Source organism: Puma concolor, chromosome A1 (genome assembly GCF_028749965.1).
Source record: "Puma concolor isolate L17-30 chromosome A1, mPumCon1.1.hap2, whole genome shotgun sequence".
NCBI classification, from domain to species: Eukaryota; Metazoa; Chordata; class Mammalia; order Carnivora; family Felidae; genus Puma; species Puma concolor.
The window spans coordinates 43,505,416-43,526,058 of record NC_141667.1 but is presented as its reverse complement, the minus strand read 5'-3'; the positions used below and the strand labels follow the sequence as shown (position 1 = coordinate 43,526,058).

Below are 20,643 nucleotides of genomic sequence, written 5' to 3'. Positions count from 1 at the left end.
ATGTGTGCTCACTCTTGTCTGCAGACTTCCTGCGTTTCTGAGTGTGTTTTGAGCTGCTCCAGAGGACTGAAGCTGTCTGCTAAATGTGCGCAGGGCCCCTTCTCAGCCGGGCTCCGGTGCCCACGGGAGCCCAAGGATCCCCTGATTAGCTGGGATCTGCCTTTCAGGGCATGACCAAGGCTCGGCTCTGGGAGGACTGCGTCACAGGGTGCAGTGACATGGAGTTGAGATGTGACTCAGGCACTTAAAGTGAAAATAAAAGTGGTATTTTGCCCCGAGAGGAGATGGCTATCATGCAGACTGGGTGCTGTGGGGGCGACTTGGCCCAGGGAGCCTTCGGGAGCCTTCTCAGCCCCACTGCCGGCCAGGACCGGGGCAGGGGCAGGATTTCAGGGGACAGGGAGCCCTGGTGTGGCCACGGGAGGAGAACCGAGGGTGGCAGGCATGGCCAGGCCTTGTCTAATCCATTTCAGACCTCTCCCTTCTAGAACCATACGGGCTCCTAACCGTTTTTAGGTCTCATAGTCCTCCAGGAATCTGACGAAAGTCTAAGTCTGCCTTCTCCAGAAGAAGGCGCAAACCTACGAAATGTCGCATGCATTGTCGGGAGCTTGCAGGACATTAGGAAGGCTGTGATGGGCTTAGGGTTACCGATGCTTGTATCGGAAAGAGAATGAGGCTCCACACCTCTTTTAACCCATGGCTGGGTTAGAAACCCCGGGACATATTACTGAGCGGGTGGGGGCTTTGCTCCGCGCAGCAGCGTTAGGCCAGGCGCCCGGTGGGGCAGGTAGAGGTGGGCCCAGCACACAGCCCAGGCTCTGGATCTCACCATCCGGTGGCTCTGCAACAGCAGCCAGACCACAGCCCCCTGTAGTCTGGAGATAAAAAAAAAAAAAAAAAAAAGGCTGTGGTGGTAAAATAAGATGGCACGCGTGAAGATGTGGCCTGGCACCCAGTGCGCCATCAGCAGGGGCTGCTGCCGGAATCATTGTTGCCCTCAAAGGCTGGGCAGGCTGGAGCCCTCGGCCGGGGCCTGCCACATGTTTACCTTCTGTCTGGAGTTTGCCCAGCTTGGGGGAGGGGCCTGACCAAGCTCCTCTTCTGCTGGGAGAAGTGAGGAAGATGCCTGCAGGGCCCGGCCTTGGATGCTTGACCCACAGTCCCTGCCAGCTGGGACACTGCGGTCACCATGCAGGAGCTGAGTCCCTTATTCCAGGAACCCGCTTCAGATCACTGGCAGGGGGCCTTGGAGAGGCAGCTGGGTTGGCCCTGCGAGGGGACATGGGAGCCTTTGGACCTCCCGCAGGGCCCTGGGCTGCCCAGCTGGAGAGGAGGGCGTGTGCCTCTCGAGGGCTTCCTGGTGCCCTACTCGGTGAGGACTGGCTTATGATGCAGGCCTTCTAGGAGCCCAGGATGGGGTGGGCTACGGATGTAAGAGAAGCTGTCTCTCTCCCACCTGGCGGTCAGTCAGCTGGGTGGGGTGCGGTCTGGGCAGAGCTCTCAGCAGAGCCTGTCTTCTGGGAAGACCACGATCGGGGCAAGGGGTCAGGTTCCAGGAGGCCTGGAAAGGAGGATGTCTCTTCCAGCCGTTGACATTCTCTGGGCTTTGGAATCCCACTTCTAGGAGAGGTTAGGGAGGCAGAGAATTGCTCTGCAGCCATCCAGAAAGAGCCTCCGAAGGAGATTTTACTTGAGAGAGGGAGAGGGAGGGAGACTGGAGAGAGAGCACAGCCCAGTCTTTCTCTAGAAACTGGGATCCGAAATTGACTCAAGGGCAGTGTTGGGCGGAGGGAGGGGCTCCAGGGGCCAGCCAGGTCAGCAGAGGGACGGACCAGAGCTAGCTCCGGAGCCCCCTGCCTGCTCTTACCCCCACAGCTGTGTATCAGGAGCTGGGTTTGGGCCGGGCTGACCAGTGGGGGACATGGGGCCTAGAGGCTGCTCCCCACACTGGGGGGCCAGCATCCTGGGTGCTTAGGATCCCGCGTGACATGCAAGCTCTAACGTCTGCCAGTGTGCTCCACAATCCCATCCTTCCCCGGCTGAGCTGTTAGGAGCCTCAATGGGGTAATGTTGGGGAGAGGAAACACCTGGCCGTCCATACATCACCCAAAGGTGGAGGTACACTTGCATTTTGCTTCGAATAACCTCATATTCACAGTGCTTTGGGGCCGGTGAAGCACCTCTCCAGCCATTAGCTCGTCTCTGAGGGAGGCAGAGGGCTTACTCACCCACCTGCCAGATGAGCAGACCGAGGCTTGAGAAGGTGGAATGGCCGCTGTGCCGGTGTCTGGCACCCGGGACATGGTGGGGAGACGGTTCATGATAGGGACCCCTCTCGTTGCTGTGTCGGGGGAGAGCTCCCAGGGAAGAGGGGCCATGACCTTCTGGGTAAGAGAACGCCAAGCTGAGGCTTATGTTCAAACACGATTCTGCCTCGAATTTACCGGGCCACCCTGTGTGGATCCCTGGTCCTTTGTGAGCCCCAACTTTACCATCTGTAAAATGGGGATCAGAATAATTCTGCAGATGAGGAAATGCCCCATGAGACGTATTGCCCTCCTTAGCTTCCCTCTGTGGGGGACACACATGGGAAATTTCAGACTCAAAGAACATCAGAACTGGAAGGACCGTCCACACTCGCTATTTATAACCTAGATGGTGGGACCAACACCCAGAGAGAAATAGCCCAAGGCCACAGGGAGAGGCAGTGGCAAAGCCAAGGTAGGGGACCAGATCGTTCTCAGGGGCCAAAAGCCAAGGATGGGAAGTTGGGGGTGGGCAGTTCTTCAAGGTGGGGAGGGGTGACGGGAACAGGGAAAGGGACAGACTTTCCTTCCTCCCCCTCCGAGCCATCCGAGCGGCAGGCACGCACATGTTCTGGTGCATGCCGCAGCCCTCCACCCCCGCACAGCCACCCCCACACAGGCTGAGACACACTGACACTCTGCTGAGCCTCCCTCCTGCCCGCCTGCCTCCCTGCACAAGCACACAGTGACACTGCTGCCAGCACCCCTGCAGTCTGGGGCCCCGGCCCTCAGTGGGGTGAGGCCAGAGCCTTGGAATGCAATGCCTGCATCCGGTTACACGCGCACGCACACGCACACACCGGTTCCAAGAGGGCATCCAGCCCAGGTCTACCTCCCAGCGCAGGGGGAGCAAGATGATGCTGGCTGCACTCCTGGGCTCCCCTGCCCTGCCCTTCCCTCTCCTTGTGCAGGCCCCTTTGCCACGGTCCACCCTCTCCAGCATGCATGTTGCCCATGTTGCATTCTGAGCTTCTGAGCTTCTCTGGGGCACAGTAGGAAGCCTGCGTCCCTGGCCAGGCTGGCGCAGCCCCCAGAGGCCCAGCCCAGGCCCTCCGGCCCCTCTTGGGGTGTGGCTGGCCCCAAGGTGTCAGGTGGAGCCACTGGAACTTTCCTTGCCGGAGAAGGTTGAGGGCCTTGGGGTCACGTAAAAGGAGAAACATGTCTGTGACTCTTACCTCCCGGCAACAGGTATTTCCTGAGCACACACTCAATCCCACTCAGAGTACTGGAGTGAGGAGTGCTCCTTTGTCTTACGGATAGGGAACCAAGGCCCAGAGAGGGCCAGGGCCTTGCCCAAGGTCGCACAGGCCAATGGCACACAAGAATAGGGCACTCCAGCCTCTTTCTTGTCTGGTGCTTGGCTCTAGTGTCTCTCTCTGAACTTCTAGAAGGCTTCAGGGTGTGCAGGTGGATGGAGCCTGAGGAGGAAGCAGGCCCTCATCATCCCCCCTGCTTCTGTCCGTTCAGGTCCTCTCTCCAAGGTCTGTGAATATCGTTCTATTTCCCTTTTTGTAACCCATTCAAGAAAACCCATGCACAGCCAAAACAAGGAATATGTTAGGACTTCTGTTGGTTCACTGTTCCCTGTGGCAAACAGAATCTTCTGGTTCCCAGACCTTCTGTGTCCCCCACAAGACTTCTGCTGGGTTGGCATGGGGCAGGCCTCTGGGGTGTGGGACAGCTCGAAGACACTGAGTCCCTGGCAGCAGGCGGCTGCAGCCCAGGATGGGAGGAGGGAGATGTAAGGTTTCAGTAACAAGGTCCTAGAATTTTCTGGCTGCGAAATGCTATAGTCTGTGGGGTTCTGGGCCGAGCTGCTGTAGCGAACTGGGGAGAAGAGAGAGAACACCAAACAAATGGGGCCTCTAGCCCCCACAGCCCCTATCTCCTCTGATCTATTTGCCACTGGGAGACCTGCATAACTGTGTTTTGTTTGTTATTTTAAAAGGGCATCGTGGCTTAAAAAGAAATAACTAAGGGGCGCCTGGGTGGCGCAGTCGGTTAAGCGTCCAACTTCGGCCCAGGTCACGATCTTGCAGTTCGTGGGTTCGAGCCCCACGTCGGGCTCTGTGCTGACAGTTCAGAGCCTGGAGCCTGTTTCAGATTCTGTGTCTCCTTCTCTCTCTGTTCCTCCCCTGCTCATGCTCTGTCTCTCTCTCTCTCTCAAAAATAAATAAAGATTAGAAAATAATTATAATAATAATAAAAAGAACTAAGAAGAAAGAAAGAGTGGGTTTAAAAATGATCGACAGTTGACTTCACGGATAGGCAAACTGAGGCCCCAAAAGGTGAAGGGATTTGCTTAAAGCACTCGAAGGGGTTATTACGGAAACAGGATATCCCTTTTGTTTCTCGACAGATCTGACCCCAGCTTTTTAACTGGTCTGGAAATCTAGGAGCCCTCAGAGAATCTCATACAACTCCCCGGCACTTTTCTAGAAAAACGCTTCACTACAATCCACTGCAAGGGTGTATTATTTCTCAAATATCCCTCTGCCCTAAAGTCCATCTGTGGACCCAAGGTGAGGGCCACCTCTAATCTGAGAATGTGGGGTATTGGAGAGAGCAACCGACAAGGAGTCAGGAGTCCTGGGTTCAAGGGCTTGACCTCAGTTTCTACATCTGTGGAATGGGGAAAAAGTCGACGTCACTGGGAAGATATCACTGGGTACACCAGCTCCTGATGCTGTCACATGTGGCCCACCCCGTGGCCCCTCTGATGGCCAGACATTCTGACTCCGTCTGCTCGGGCATCCATACCCCCAGGCCTTCCTCTCTGCTGAGTGATCAGATCAGCTAACTTGGGCTGTGAGTTACCACAGAGAGGTTCCAGACCCTGATGCTCTGACAGATAACGGTTCCTGTTGACCTGGAACTTTCTGGAATCACCCCAGCTCATCTCAGAGAGGTGGAATGCTTAGGTATTTTAACTGAGGGTGAGGAGACTTTCCCGAGGAGACTGGACTTTGATTATGAGTTGCCTGTCACGTAGCATCCAAGCAAGATGATGAGTAGCTAGAAACTCGGGACTGGAATTCTGGAGGCAGGAGGGGCTATACAGAAGCAGGTTTCAATCTTGCATGATGGTCAGTGGCTTTTACCATCTGCAGGGGTGGTGGGGTCACAGATCCTTTGTGAAGCTGATGGAAGATATGCATCCTCTGCCCAGGATAATACGCAGACACAGAGTCATTTTGTTTAAATTTTATGTGTGCTCATGACTGCCCAGACCCTCCCCAGAGATCCCAGCTGATGCCCCGGTGGAGGGGCTGGAGGGAGGTGGTAAGAGGACGGTGGAGAGAGAACAGGGAGAAATGATCTGGGGGGAAATGAGCAGGGGAAGGCACTGGCAGCAGGGCAAGGTCCCAGGGAGAGTGCAGCCACCTAGAAACAAAAAGGGAGGTGGCCAGATGTCGCCTGGTGTGGGACAGGCAAGGGGGAGCAGGCCCACTGGGGCTGCAGGGGCGGGGGGGAGGGGCACTGGGGGGGCGGGCCTGGCACAGCTTTTTCCAGGGAGCCCGGGGGTGGGCACCAGATTGTGGTGGGTTCACGGAGTGTGGGAGGTGGAAAGAGGAGGCAGCGGATGTCGGACACTTGTTCTGGAAGTTTGGCAGCAAAGAGGGAGGAAGGAAATGGCCCAAGCTGTTGGGTCGAGAGAGAAGTTCTTGGTTTTCAATTTAAAAATTTGGGGGGGGGGGAGCAGGTTGGTTATTTATTTTTCCAGAATAAGGGAGACCTGTTGTGTGTTTGAGGAAGCAGCCAGTGAACAGAAGACCCTAGTACTTGTCGGGACCCCTGACAATCAGACCCCCTAAGGAGTCCAGAGTGGAGGGGGGTGTGGGTTCTGTGACTGTGCTGTTTCCAGAAGGCCCCCAGAAACTGTCTTCTGTCTGCTGAGACCCACGGGCACGCCCTGGGCTCTGGGCAGCTCGGGGTAAAGGTGGGGAGGTTTACTTTAGAGGAAGTTGTCTTGGAAGCAGGAACCTCTCCCCATCCCTGTGTAGGAGAGACTTCTCCCAAATGGCCCAGGGGGAAGTGTGACTGAGGGTCCTCATCCCCATCTTTCAAATGGGGAAACTGAGGCCCAGAGGATAAGAAGCTGGTAGCCAAGCTGGGTGAGGCCCCAGGTCTCTCAAGCCCCCCCTCGAATGCTCCCCGTGCTCACCTGGCTTCAACGTCAGCATTCTGGGCTGGTTCAGGCCAGAGAGAGTGGTGAGCCCCCCGTGGGCTGACAGCCAGCAACTCCCAGGACACCGAGCCTGCCAGGCAGCCAGAAAGCAATTTCCCAGTGTGAATCTTGCTTTTCACGGCCCATTAGCACGTTCCCACATTCTCAGCCATGCTGGACCCACTCTCACCGTGCCCTCTCCATCTGTCTGTTGGAGAGCAGGGCCTCCCTGCCTGCCTGTGCCTCCCCACCACCCCCCCCCGCCCCCACAGGGGCACGCTGCTCTGCCCTGGGGAGCAGCCCTTCCCCTCCTCACCGTGGCCCCCACAACCTCCTCTCCTGACTTCCTCCTTCTCTGAGCTTGGCAAACGGGGTCCATTTTGTTTCTGATGAAGCCAGCTGTTCTCATCACTTCGTAGATAATGATGCCTATAAAAGGCGATGTTTCTTGAGCATTTACTAGACTCCAGGGACTGTGCTAAAGCTATTGCATACCTTATTATCTCATTGAATCCTTGAAACAACTGCACAGGGTGAGTACTATTCCTGGCTACACTTTACAAGGGAGGAAACAGGCTTAGTGAGGTTAAGGGGCTTGCTGGTGAGTGGCGGCACCACGATTTGAACTCTGGTTGGTCTGGTTCGGGAATGCCTGTTCTTCTAGAACTTCGCCATCCAACACGGTGGTCACTAGCCACGTATAGCTGTTCGAATGAAATAAAATAAAAAATTCAGTTCTTCAGTCCTCCGAGCCGCATTGCAAGTGCTCTATGACCATATGAAGCTAGCGGCTGCCGCGTTGGACGACACGGAATATTTCCACCGTCCCAGAACATTCTGTTGGACGGTGCTGGTGTAGAATATTAAAGATGGAGAGGGCTCTGTGCTATTTCGCCTCATCCACACCCCAACTCCCGTGCTGCAGATAAAGAAGGGGAGGCCTGTGTTGGGGCAGACCCCTGCCCAAGACCTCCCAGCAGGGCTGAGAGCTGCGATTCTGTCCCTTCTGGGTCTGTCTGTCTCACAGACACACCCCTCCCTGACCACGTTCTGTGACCTGCTTTCCCTTCCTCTCGGGACCCCTGGTCACTCCCTTCCATGCTGACCTCCCCATCTTGGCCTCCTCCCCTCTCTGCCCTGTCCTGTTTCCAAGCTCCTGCCCATCGACCTGCCGGCCCCAACTTCACAGGGCTGCTGTGTTCAAGAAGGAGCTTAGTGGTGCACATGCATTTGAAAGGAGGATGCCTTCTGGGTACGTGGGAGGCTGGTGCCCTCTGGACCAGTAGCTCTGAACTGGTTTTGATAAACTCCTCCCTCTGAGCTGCTGCTAAAAGCTATGCATCCTTGCCCCAGAAAAAAATGCACATACCTACTTTCAGAGGCGCAGGATGTCCTTCAGGGGGTACATGGCCCCTGCAGCAGCCCTCCCCATGTTAGAACCTAGTTAGGACCCCCAGCTAGAAGCTGAGACTTACCCAAAAGCTTGGCGCTGTGTTCCAGGGAGGAAGTTTAGCGAATGTGCCTTCTACTGTTTTATAGCTGTGGCTCCTAGGTTCTCAGCTCCTGACGCAGAGCCCAGGTTCACACGCCTGTCAAGCCACCCTGCACAGAAGTACATGTGCCAGCCCCTTCAGTGCTGATGTCCGGAGACAGGGCATCTAGGAGGACTCCCGCAGAGGGCAGGAAGGACAGCCCAGTTGGCTGGGAAACTATCACCTGAACCCGTGTGTTCAGTGAAAACACAGATCCCCTGTGCCTCTGCCCAGAGGTTCTGATTTGGTAGGTCTGGATGGGGCCTTGGAATATGTATTTTAAAAATACCCCCAGGGGATTCCTGAGCAAGCAGTTTGGCAACCATTGGTCTAAGGTCTTTACCTGGAATGGATTTTTTTACTTAGTTTTTTCTACCTCTTACTTAGCATTTATTTCTTTAGTGGAGAAATTATATCTATCCCTCTGTTCCTGTCTTCCTCCCACCACCCTTCCATCCCTCCATCCCTCGCTCCCACATTAATTGAACTCCAGGCTCCAGACCGGACATGGGCTAGATGCTGGTCACTGGGGCAAGACTCCACCCTGCACTCAGGAGCTTACAGCCTCTCTCCTTCCCTGCCCCCTGATCTCACTGGGGCTCTCCAACCTTTCCCAGAGGGGCCACCTTAAACACTCTGTCCCTTGGGGCCTTTGAGAATCGTGGACTCCAGCTGGGCAGGGACCTGAAGGTCTTTAGGCCCGTCCGCCTGTCTGTCTGTCGTCTCTTTGAGAGATGAGTTGTGCCCTACCTTCTTCAGATGCCTGTTCCTATTCCTAACACTTCCGATGGAAAATCCCCTTCCCGGTCTCGTTTCAGTCCCTCCCACTGCGAATTCAATCCACCTCCTATTTCTGCAAGTAACATTTATGGAAGCCCGATGGGCAGTAGACATTGGGTTCCCCGGGCACAGGCCCGTGGAGGAGCAAGTGGAAGTCCTGGCCCTCAGGAACTTACCGTCAGGTGGGAGGGACAGGAGAAGCAACCAGCCGTGAACTTGGGCTAGATGGGTGGGTGTGGAGTGCTCTGGGAGCACAGGCCAGGCACCCGGGTCTTGCTGCTTTCCTGGGTGTGTGTGTGTAGGGGGGGGTTGGGGGGGGACAGCGTGGTGCCCACCTCAAGGAAGGTCCATTGCTGTGTGAGACTTTCTACTTGCCCAGGAATTCTGGCCTTCTAGGGCTTTTCTAGAGGTCACATTTCCTGGTCTCCAGCCCCCTCCTGGCACTTTCTTCCTCATCCCTCCTCAGTCTCCCACCCTCTCCTTTCATGCTGCCCAGACGCGAAACCAGTGACACCGGGCCCAGGGTGTATGTAGGGAGGGTGTCTGTGCCAGCCTGCAGGCCTCCTGGGCTTGGACCTACCTGTATGCTGAGGATAGGGCATCAGCGTTGGAGGATGTGGCCACGTCAGGAACCTGGGTGTGGCGGGCTCCCTTGGTGAGGGAGAGCAAATACCAGAGTTCCAGACCCAGCCCTGCCTACAGCTAGCTTCTCGAGTCTTCTACACTGAGCTCCCAGAGTCTTGAGCTCTACCCCTGACTTAAGGAACCCGACTCTGCATTTCGATAAGACACCCTGGTGATTCACATACACCTTAAAACTGGGATGGGCACCTGGGTGGCTGTTGAGCACTGAGGGTTGACCCTTGATTTCATCTCAGGTCTTGATCCCAGGGTCTGGGACCGAACCTTGCGCTGGGCTCCGCGATGAGCGTGAAGTCTGCTTAAGATTTTCTCTCTTTGTCTCCCTCTGACCCACCCCCCACCCCGCTTGTGCATGGTCTCTCTCTCTCTCTCTCTCTTTCTCTCAAATGCAAAATAAAAATTAAAATAAAATAAAATAAAATTGGGAAAGCCTGTCCAGAGACTTGCTTCTTGCCTTTAGTCTGTGGTTAGGGGGCTAAGGGTGGTGCCTACGGTCAGTGTCCAGCTCCTTAGGGGCAGGAAAGGTTTATCGTCTGTGACATGAAGGAGTTGGACCAGATGACCTTTGTGGGAGGGGGTATGACATAGTTCTTGGCTACAAGATCTAACCCTCAAACTAGTTTTGTTTGGCCAGATCCTCTGTTTAAAAAAATTATTTTCAAGAATAAGGTGCCAGTCTTTAAAAATTGGGAATTTTCACATACATATCCAGACTTCTGGCTTTTCTCAAAAAGTTGAACAATCTGGGACATGGGCCACACTCCACATGGCAGTAATCAATGTCCCCATGCAAGTGCTGAAACTTAACCCTCGCTCCAGATTTTTTCCCCAGCCACTGATACTTTGAGGGTCAAGTCTCAGAAGCCTCTTAAAACATGTGAAAAGAGGCTCAGCCTTCATCAATATGAGACTCACAGATCAAATCTACGCTTAGTTGCCAGTTTCCACCTGTCTCACTAGCAAAGACAAAAAAGCTTGATGATACACTGTTGACGTGGGCGAGGGAAATGGTCCCCTCACATACTAGAGAAAGTAGGCTGGTACAATCTCTAAGATGGATAATCTCTCATTATCTGTTGAAATTACCGATAACACCTACCCTTTGACCAAGGAACACCGTTTCTCAAAGTTTATCCACAGACAGCTGCACACAAGACAAAAGTAATTCTAAGGCACACATAGAAGGTTAGTCATTGTTTGTAATATGGTTTGAACTAACCTAATTGCCCAGTGATAGGGGACTGGCTAGGTAAATTATAGGACAGCCATATGAATAAATAATGAGGAGCTCTTTATGTGACGATTTGTTTTTTGTGTTTTTTCAAGATTTTTAAAATCTTTGTTTATTTTTGAGAGAGAGAAAGAGAAAGAGAGAGAGAGCAGGGTAGGGGCAGAGAGAGAAGGAGAGAGAGAATCCCGAGCAGGCTCTACACCTGGCATGGGACTCGAACCCACGAATTGTGGGATCATGACCTGAGCCGAGATCAAGAGTCGGATGCTCAACCAACTGAGCCACCCAGGTACCCCTCTTGTAACATACACAATCTGGAAAGAGTATCTCCAAGATATCTACCGAAAAAAGGTAGGGTGAAGGGGTGTCTGGGTGGCTCAGTCGGTTAAGCGTCCGACTCTTGGTTTCTGCTCAGGTCATGATCCCACAGCTTGTGGTTTGGAGGCTCGGGTCGGGCTCTGCGTCGACAGCACAGAGCCTGCTTGGGATTCTCTCTCTCCCTCTCTCTCTCTGCCCCTCCCCTGCTCACCATCTCCCCATCTCTTTCTCAAAATACACAAATAGACTTTAAAAAAAAAAAGGAGTGGGGCGCCTGGGTGGCGCAGTCGGTTAAGCGTCCGACTTCAGCCAGGTCACGATCTCGCGGTCCGTGAGTTCGAGCCCCGCGTCGGGCTCTGGGCTGATGGCTCGGAGCCTGGAGCCTGTTTCCGATTCTGTGTCTCCCTCTCTCTCTGCCCCTCCCCCGTTCATGCTCTGTCTCTCTCTGTCCCAAAATAAATAAACGTTGAAAAAAAAAATTAAAAAAAAAAAAGGAGGGTGCAGAATGGTCTGCAAGTTCCAGTACCTTTGTGTGGGGGAGAGTATTTGTGGACAGCTGCTCAAGGACCTGGTAACACTAGCTGTCCCTGGGGACGGGACCTCGGAGACTGGGGTACAGGGGTGGGAGGGAGTCTTTCCAATCTTTTGAACGTTGAACCGTGTTGATGTGTTACCTACTCAAAGAATGAAACAGTAAAATCTTTCAGAGACCGGGATGCTATGATTCTCACACTACACGATTCTAATGTTTTACAACTTGGAGAGCCCGACTTATTACAACTCTGCAAGGTTCGTCTCTCGTGAGGCCAAGGCCCTGATAATCTGCTACCAGTGGTTCTCCCGGGTCTCCAGCCCTCCCCCGTCCCCGAGTCAGGCCACAGTTGTCCCCGGGAGCTCCTGCAACCCCGCAGGAGGTCTCCCTAGCCAGCATGGTGCAGACGCATGGGCTTTGGTCTGTCCCAGCGATGCGTCCCTTGGGCCCTTCCTTACCCCCTGCGCCTTCTCTGTCCTTCCAGGGGAGCCTTCTCGGTGGTGCGCAGGTGTGTGAAGGTGCTGGCTGGCCAGGAGTATGCTGCTAAGATCATCAACACCAAGAAGCTGTCGGCCAGAGGTAGGTAGCAGACCTATGCCTCGCCCGCCCTCTGGGGCTCTTGCTACCCTCTACCCCTTGGGTTAGAGCCAGGACCTGGGTCTGTCCCCCTGGGTGATGCTGCAGGAGGGAGCTGCTTCCTCCTGTGGGTATTATGAGCGCAGACCCCTCCATTTTCCTTCCTCCGGGGATCTAGACCGGAGGCCATGGCCTCTCTGCCTCCCACCCAGATGAAGGCAAAGGCTCCAGGTAGGACTTCCTTTCCCCGCTTTTCTGCCACTCGCTCCCTGTCTCATCTCCAGACCTCTGCACCCACCATTCCCTCTGCTGGGACTCCCTCACCTGGCTCCTTTTACAAGCCTGATCCTTTCTAAATCTTCAGGTCGCAGCTCAATGTCCCATCCTTTGAGAGGCTTCCCTGACCCCCAAATCTGAGGGGTCTCCCCTATTTTATATGTTATTACTGTTTACCTTTGTGGCTTTACCCCAACCTGGACTTATCCCATTGACTGACTTGGTCCCTGATTTCACATCCATCTTGCCTCTTGACTCTAAGCTCCAAGAGGGTAGGGATGGGTCTCAGTCCCTGCTATCCCCAGTACCTAGGATAGCACCCAACACATCCCAGTGCTCTACCAGAGGCCAGCTAACGCCAAGTACATTCTGCTTCAGCCACGCAAATCCACTCTCTTATCCCTAAATTTTCCCTAGAACGGTGGCTCCCCAAACTGTCCTCACCCCGGGACCCCCGGAGAGCTTCCAAAACTCCTGACGCCTGGCTCCTACCCACCGAGGTTGTGATTTAATCCGTGTGAGGTGGGACCTGGGTTTGGAAGAGATCCCCGGGTCATTCCAGTTCGGAAATGGTCCTAGACAAGCAGCATCCGCGTCACCAGGAGATCGTTAGAAAGGCTTCTTGTTTCTAGACTTAAGGAATCAGGATGTGCATTTTAACAAGGTGCACTGGTGATCCGTGTGGACACTGGAACCTGGAAAGCCTGCCCAGGAGCCTTGCTTCTTGCCCTGAGCACGTGGTTAGAGCGGGAAGGGCAGTAACCATAGTCAGTGGGTTGGGGAAGGTTATCTTCAAAACTCCAATTCCTGCTCTGAATGGTGTCTAGCTGCCTTGGGGGTTCCCTGGAGGCGAAGGGAATTCTGTTGGGTGAGGCGGGTGCAGGTGCAGCCTGGGGGACGTCGAGTGAGGGGCTGGCATAGTGTCCAGGGGTTTGCCCGGCATAGGCAGCAGCTGCGTCTGGGCTGGAGCCCAGCAGGTGTGGGGTTCACGGAGGCTGTTACAGGATGTTCACATTGTCCCCCGCAGGCCTCCCAGCGGGCCCTGTGTTGACCGTGTGTTGCTGCCTTTCATCCCCCGGCTCAGTGCTGCTGGGAGCCCAGCACTTTCTCCTAGTCACTGAGTTCCCCCATAGGCAGCCAGTGTCCTGCTGGGAGAAGAGGCTGGGGGTGTGTGTGTGTGGATTCTCTGAGGGTCCCTGAACCTGCCAGGATGGCACACATTCAGCTTGAAAGCTGGTGTGGAAGGGTGACACCTGTGGAAAGTCCGGAGCCAGAGCCAGGGGCAGGGGTCAGGGCGGGCAGGAAGGCCACAGGAATGCTGGGGTTTGCCTTGCATGCTGTGTGACTAGTGGCACTCTAGTGCCCTCTCTGTGCTTTATGTCTCTAGTGATCAAAGGAGACGTCCCAATCCCTGAGATACAGTGGGGGCAAGATTAGAGCCATGACTCGGGATGGCAAGTTGAGGTAGCTCCAAAATGAGGGAGGGTCAGGAACCAGTGTCTTCCCTTGATGCTGGGGCTCTTGGGCAGTTCACTGCCCTCTCTCTCTCTCTCTCTCTCTCTCACACACACACACACACACACACACTGACAGGAAGAGACAGATGTTTATGGGGGAGAATGGAAAGGGCATTGCCTCTTTTCTGGAAGGTAGGACTAAGCATTCCTCGGGCAGTATAGACTCTGGGCCGTGCCAGGAGGAAACTGCCAGGCACCCTGTCATTCTCTGGCGATTTGTTGAGGCTCTGACGTCCTCAGAGGAAGGTGGTCCAGGCCTAGGTGAGCGTGGAGGGTGGGAGTGGGGAGGTTCTCCGGGGAACCTTCTCAAAGAAGTCTGCCAACTGCCAACGCTCCTGTCCCCAGCGGGAGGGGAGAAGAGCGGCTTTTCACGGGTTTCTTTGTTTGCCACTCATGGTGCCCGGGGTGGGGAGCAGTGTGATGCTGAATATTTGGCAACGTACCCTAAGCTTCTCCTGCTGGCACTCCCAGTGACTTTGGCAGCTCCCCGCAGGGGCCATGCCCACCCGAAGCATCCGTCCTCCCCTGGGCGGGGGCTGTGGCTTCCCCTTCCCCTTCCCCACCAGGGTCAGCCTCTCCTGCTGTTGCATGGCTCCCCAGCCCAGGAGATGTTTTCTTGCATGTATTTTAAAACTACTCTTTTAAAAAAAGAAATGTTTATTTATTTTGAGAGTGAGAGAGAAAGAGCGCAGGGGAGAGGCAGGGAGAGAGAGGAGAGAGAGAACCTCAAGCAGGCTCCTTGTCAGCGCTAAGCCCGACATGGGGCTCAGACTCACGATCGATGAGATCATGACCTGAGCTGAAATCGAGAGTTGGACGCTTAACCCACTGAGCCACCCAGGCGCCCCAAAACTACTCTTTTAAATAAGATACTTATAGTATAAACGGTTCCCAGGAGCCATAAAGACATGGAACAGAAAGTACAAATTTTGCCTGTCCCAAGTGCTGCTGAATCCCCTTGGGAGCGGTTAAAAAAATGCAGCTGCCCTATTTCTACCCTGGAGGGTTGGATTCAGTAGGTGAGGCCCAGACTCCTATCAGCAGTGATGATAGCTAGTATATGCCCGGGGAGAACTCCCTGCCGGGGGCTCCAGATGCTTCCTAGCCCCAGCCTCACCCAGCACACAGAAAAAAGTCATTAGGGGCGCCTGGGTGGCTCAGTCGGGTAAGCAGCCGACTCGTGACTTTGGCTCAGGGCACGGTCTCGCAGTTCGTGAGCTCGAGCCCCATGTCGGGCTCTGTGTTGACCATGCTTGGGATCCTCTGTTTCCCTCTCTCTCTCAAAAATAAATAAATAAGCATTAAAAAAAAAAAAAAAGAAGAAGAAAAATTCATAAACATTTTAGGGCACGCTGGGCACATGGATGTGGCTGGCACAGCCAGGGGAGACTGACTGGGGTACAGACACCTTCACAGTACCCACTCTCTATCCGAGTGCTCAGGGGTCACTTCCTTGGCTCCCTGGCGACCAGTCCCAGGACGCGGCATGAGCTCATTCAGGCTACCCCTGAGGTCCGTGATGGGAAGTAGGCAGTAAGACACCTCTCTCCCGTCTTCCTTGTCTTACTCCCCACCCCTGCCTGGCACTGTTGCTTCTTAGGGTTATTTCTCTAACCCCCCCCAGGATCAGGAACCCTGTTGAGGCCCTACAGAGGGTGGGGGCATTTCCTCTTGCAAGACTCTGAAGTCTATTTTTTCCCCCTGGTTCTTGTCCTGTGCCTCCGGCCAGAGTCCCACTGCCCACCTGCCTGCTGGAGCCCACCCCCTCTGCAGGCACAGACTTCCAGCCTGCCCCCATGCCCTGCTCTGTCTTGCCCTGCCCTTCTGGTGCTATCTGGCCCCAGGAACCTCACCCTGAACCTTACTTCCACTCACCCTTGCCTGCCCAGCTCCTGGGCAAGGTAGGACCCCTTAACCCCAACACCCTAGAGATCTGCCCCCAGGGAGTGGGGGAGAAGGTTCACAAGGTATTGTAGTGGGCATTGGGGCTAATCCTTCCAAGTACCTGGGCAGGAGGCTTCACCATTGTGGGACTATACTGAGCTGGATGGATTGATTTGTCAATTAATTAATTATAAGAATGGGAGGCGATATATAGTATAGTAATTATTAACATGGGCTGAAATCCCAGCGCTGCCATTTCTTAGCTATGGGACTTTGGACAAGCTGCTTAGTGGCTCTGGGGCCCGGGAGCACGGCAGCGACTGACAGACAAGGTCTTGCTCTCACCGCACCCATTTTCTAAGGGGGAAGACTGAAAATAACACTGAACATATAAATAAACTGGATAACTTCAGGTAGCAAGGAGTGTTATAAAGAAGACAGGGCAGTGGGAAAGTGATGGGGCAAGGGGACACTCAGAAAAGGCACCTCTGAAGAGGTGACGTTGTGCTAGACCTGCCAGGGGAGAAGGAGGCAGCCATGAGAAGACCCAGGAGAAGGGCATTCTAGGCAGAAGGCACGGGGCGAATGCAAAGGCCCGGGGGTGGGAAGGGGCTTGGTGTGCCTGAGGTCAGAAAGGAGGCAGCCACTGTGGCTGAAGCTCCAAGGCTGAGATGAGGCAGGACCCAGCAGGGTCTGGCTGGTTGTGGTGAGGAGTTTGGATTATAAGTACACTAGGGACTGTTGATGGGTTTGAAGCCAGGAAGTGACAGCAACTAATTGATATTTTAATAAGAGGTTCTTCACTGCCAAGGACTATTGGCTGCATTAGGGACAGCATCCAGGAGCAGTTCCTCAAAGCTCTGAGTACTAAGAAGGCTTGACCACCCTACTGAGTGATTAAAAAAAAATTTTTTTTTTAATGTTTACTCATTTTAGAGACAGAAATACAGAACACAAGCAGGGGAGGGGCAGAGAGAGCCCAAGACAGAATCCAAAGCAGGCTCCAGGCTCTGAGCCTCCAGCAAAGAACCCGATGCGGGGCCTGAACCCACGAACCATGAGGTCATGATCTGAGCTGAAGTCAGATGCTTAACCGACTGAGCCACCCAGGTGCCCCCGAGTGATTTTGATAAAGGGATTGCCCTTTTCATCACTGGGCCTCAGTTTCCTTACCTACATAACAGAGCAAGTCCTCAGAGGTCAAGAGAAACACAGTCCCTACATTCTTCGAGGAATGTTAGAAAATAAAAGCATTTCACAGTTACGAAAACCATTGGAAAACCTATATGTTTACGTAAATTCAACAAATTAATGCTTCTAGCGCTGGAAGTTGCAATGCGGTGTGATCTGGGTATCCCCCTCTTCTGTGTGGGAATCGGCCTGCCCCCGCCCTGGAAGATATGAAAGGAGGCTGGGAAGCACGGGGGGCCAGGGGAAGCCCCCCAGTGTGCACAACCTCCCCTTCCCCAGCCTGTAGTCCACCTTCAGCTGGGGAGCTGAGCTTACGCTCTATGGAAACAGGATTGGACTTAATTGCTTTGCTGATGAAAAAGCCACATTTCAGTATTGATCTTGGCTTCTGCAGCCCATGGAGGATGGCTGTGATTGCTCTAATAGTGATTGCTCTAATAAAGAGGCAGGGGAAAGCGGAGCTGGCTGCCTGGGGACAAGAGCTGGGACTTGCTTCATCCTTATAATCTTCCTTGGTGCCTGCCTGCCCTGAAGGGGCTATTCAGGGACTGGGTTCTAGTCCTGGCTCTGCCTCTGAGTATCTGCGTGAGTTCCCTGGCATGGGCCTCGATTTTCCCATTCAGAAATTGGGGGCAGGTGGAGGGGGTGGCAATGAGTCAGAGTGCGGAGAACAGTATAATACAGGGTTTTAAAGCTCCTCCCCGGAGTCTGCCTGCCTGGGTACAAAGTGTGGCTCCACTGATCACCACAGTTGTGATTCTGAGCCAGGTATTTAACGTCCCTGTTCCTCTGTCTCCTCCTCTGTAAAGCCAGAACGTGACAGCACCTCCCTCAAAGGGCGGTTGTAAGCACTTGAGATGCATATAAAAGTGCCCTGTAGGGGCGCCTGGGTGGCTTGGTCGGTTCAGCGCCGACTTTGGCTCAGGCCATGATCTCACGGTCCGTGAGTTCGAGCCCCGCGTCGGGCTCTGTACTGACAGCTCAGAGCCTGGAGCCTGCTTCAGATTCTGTGTCTCCCTCTCTCTCTGCCCCTCCCCTGTTCACGCTCTGTCTCTCTCTGTCTCAAAAATAAATACACGTTAAAAAAAAAAATTAAAAAAAAAAAAAGGTGCCCTGCACAGCACGGGGCACATAGTAAATCTTGTAGATTTGCTACCGCCTCCCTTTTTGTTGTTGTTGTCGTTGTTGTTTTAAATTAAGGCATCAACTACTGAACTGTGAGGAAAGCACCCAAAAGGAGATGGAGACATGCATAAAATGGGGACAGGGATGCCCACAGCACAGGGTCGTTGGGGGGATGGAAGGGGGTCATGGGTATGATTGTTCCCAGCAGTCCCAGAGTCAGTGACTATGGTGGGGGAGAGGGGCCAGATTCTGAACAAGTCCTCTCTCCCTGGGGGTTTGGACAAAAGTCCTGGAAAGCAGGTGCAAGAGCTCTGGGTAAGCCCCGATGCTGTCACATGCAGGTTCTGTACTGCAGATTCTTTGGGGCTCTCTGTGTCCCTGGTCCGGAGTCCCCTGTAAGGGGGGTGGCCTCTGCAAATTAATACGGTTCTTCTCCTGCAGAGCAAATACAGACTCCTTTAGAAAGGTTCTCCATTCAATGGTTTATTCTTTACTTCAATTATTTCTTGAGCACCTACTATGTGCCAGGCATTTGGGTAGATGCCAGGGTACAACAGAGACCAAGTTTTTGCCCTTAAGGGCACGAGACAAGGTCCCGGTCCATGAGACAAGGTAGGATGTGTTGTCCAGGGGCCCTGAGAACCCAGAGGAGGGGCCCCTACCAGCCTGGCAGTCAGGACAGGCTGCTAGGAGAAAGTGTATCTGAAGACAGGTGGGATGAACGAGTGATGGCCAATGATGGCCGGGCGGGAGATTGGAAGGGAAAGTTCCAAGCTGAGAGAACCACACGGGTGAAGGCCCCAAGCCCAAGGGAGAGGGTTGTGCAGGGTGGGTCTGGAGGAGTGCCTGTCAGTGGTTCAGTCCCAGCTGGAGCCCCATGGGAGGGGCAAGGCGGGGGGCGGGGCAGGGGCCTGCCCTGGGGGGCCCTTCCGGGCTCTGTGGTTGTGGCTCTAGGAGGTACCTCAGTTGAGAGCCCCGGGAACCAAGGCCCAGAGAGAGGAAGGGACTTCTGAGGCACTGCAACCTGGTCTCTCCCCCTTCTGCTGCATCCCGCTGCCTTCCTGGAGGACCCAGGGCCCCTGCCAGAGAGGCAAGCTTCTCCAGGCGGGGCCCAGGGGCTGCCCTGGCAGGTGCAGATCATAAGAGGCTGTGAAGAGGCAGAGATGGAGTGGGGGAAGGTTCCTCCCTCACCCGGGACTTACCTGGGCATCTGTGTTTCAGACCATCAGAAGCTGGAGCGTGAAGCCCGCATCTGCCGCCTGTTGAAGCACCCCAACATCGGTGAGCTGTGGGGAGGGGGGAGGGGTGTGGGTGGCACCCGGCCTGGTGGGTGTTTGGGGGCTGGGAGGGCAGCTGCTCTCTTCTCTGGGCATCATGGCCCCCGTTATGGGAAAGGGGGTACCTTTAATGGTTTCCACGTTTCTCAGAGACCAGCTTGGTTGAGGGGAAGGTGAAGAAGGGGCCCTTCCTCCCAGCCCACGCAGCTGCCGGCAGCCTCCTTCGGAAAAGCTGTTGCAGGAAAACTCCCGAAGCTCTGAGAGAGACGAAAATAGGCCAGGCTTGGCCTTGACCAGCACGCCCCACTCCCCAAACCTGCCCCATGCTGAGTCAGCCTGGCACTGTGGCCGGGCCGCCTGCCTAGCCCAGCCGCCTGCTTGCCCCCCAGAGGCAGGCTCCAAGGTGGCCCCGGTCCCGGGGTAGACTGAGCCCAGGCCACCAGGAGAGGCCGGGCCTAGACCACATGTCACTGGCTGGCCTCCCACCTCTCCCTTACATGATTGGGGGGCTGCATCTCTGCCCATCATGGTTCTGAGTTGGGCGGCTGGGGGTGGGGCGTGGGGAGGCAGTGCAGATTCTAGATGGAGTTCTGTCAGGGAATGGCTGTGTGACCTTGGGTGGGAGCCCCTCCCTCTCTGAGCCACTTTCCTCCCCAACTTCACAAGGAAGCACCCTCTGGATCATCTGGGCATCTTGTTAAAAGGTAGATTCTGGTTCAGTGGGTTTGGGGGCGGGGGGGCAAGGTTTTGCGTTTCTAACACGCTCCAAGGCGATGCCGAGGCTGCTGGTTCCCAGACCACGCTTTGAGGACTAAGGCCTAGGTGCTCTCTGAGGAATATTCCAACTCTGACAGCCGCCACGCCTTCGCCCGTGGGGAGGAAGCATCTCTCTGTGCCCAGAGCCCCAAGGGTTAACTCTCCTGCTGGAGAGAAGCATCTCCATCTGGTATTTATACCCAAAAGGCACCTCCCCTTCCCTGTGCCCAGGGAAGGGGAGCAGAGCCGTGCAAACAGCAGCCAGAGGCTCCAGGGCCAGAATCAGAAGAGGGGCAGCAAGGCAGCTGGTGGGGAGCGAGGCTGGTTGGACCCCCGATCCCCGACCTGCTTGCAGACTCACTGTGCAGCCCTAGGCCGGCTCCTGCCTGGGCGGGGCCTCCACCTCCCCAGCTGTATGACGGGCAGGATTGTGAGTGATCTCTGACGATAAAGTCCCACGGTTCTGAGAAAGCCTGTCAGCCCCAGAGGAAGGAGGTGGTGTGTGGTGTGTGTGTGTGTGTGTGTGTGT

At 54.8% G+C, this 20,643-nt stretch overlaps 1 protein-coding gene across 4 annotated transcripts in view; it reads left to right on the top strand.

The window, feature by feature from the left end:
- CAMK2A (calcium/calmodulin dependent protein kinase II alpha) overlaps window positions 1-20,643 on the top strand; it is a 63,128-nt gene that overhangs the window by 1,914 nt on the left and 40,571 nt on the right. For all 4 annotated transcript variants that reach the window (XM_086713060.1, XM_086714339.1, XM_025923625.2 and 1 more), the window contains exons 2-3: window positions 11,997-12,091; window positions 19,303-19,362. In XM_086713060.1, the coding sequence (XP_086569186.1) occupies window positions 11,997-12,091; window positions 19,303-19,362 (155 nt within the window). The remainder of the gene's footprint in view (window positions 1-11,996; window positions 12,092-19,302; window positions 19,363-20,643) is intronic.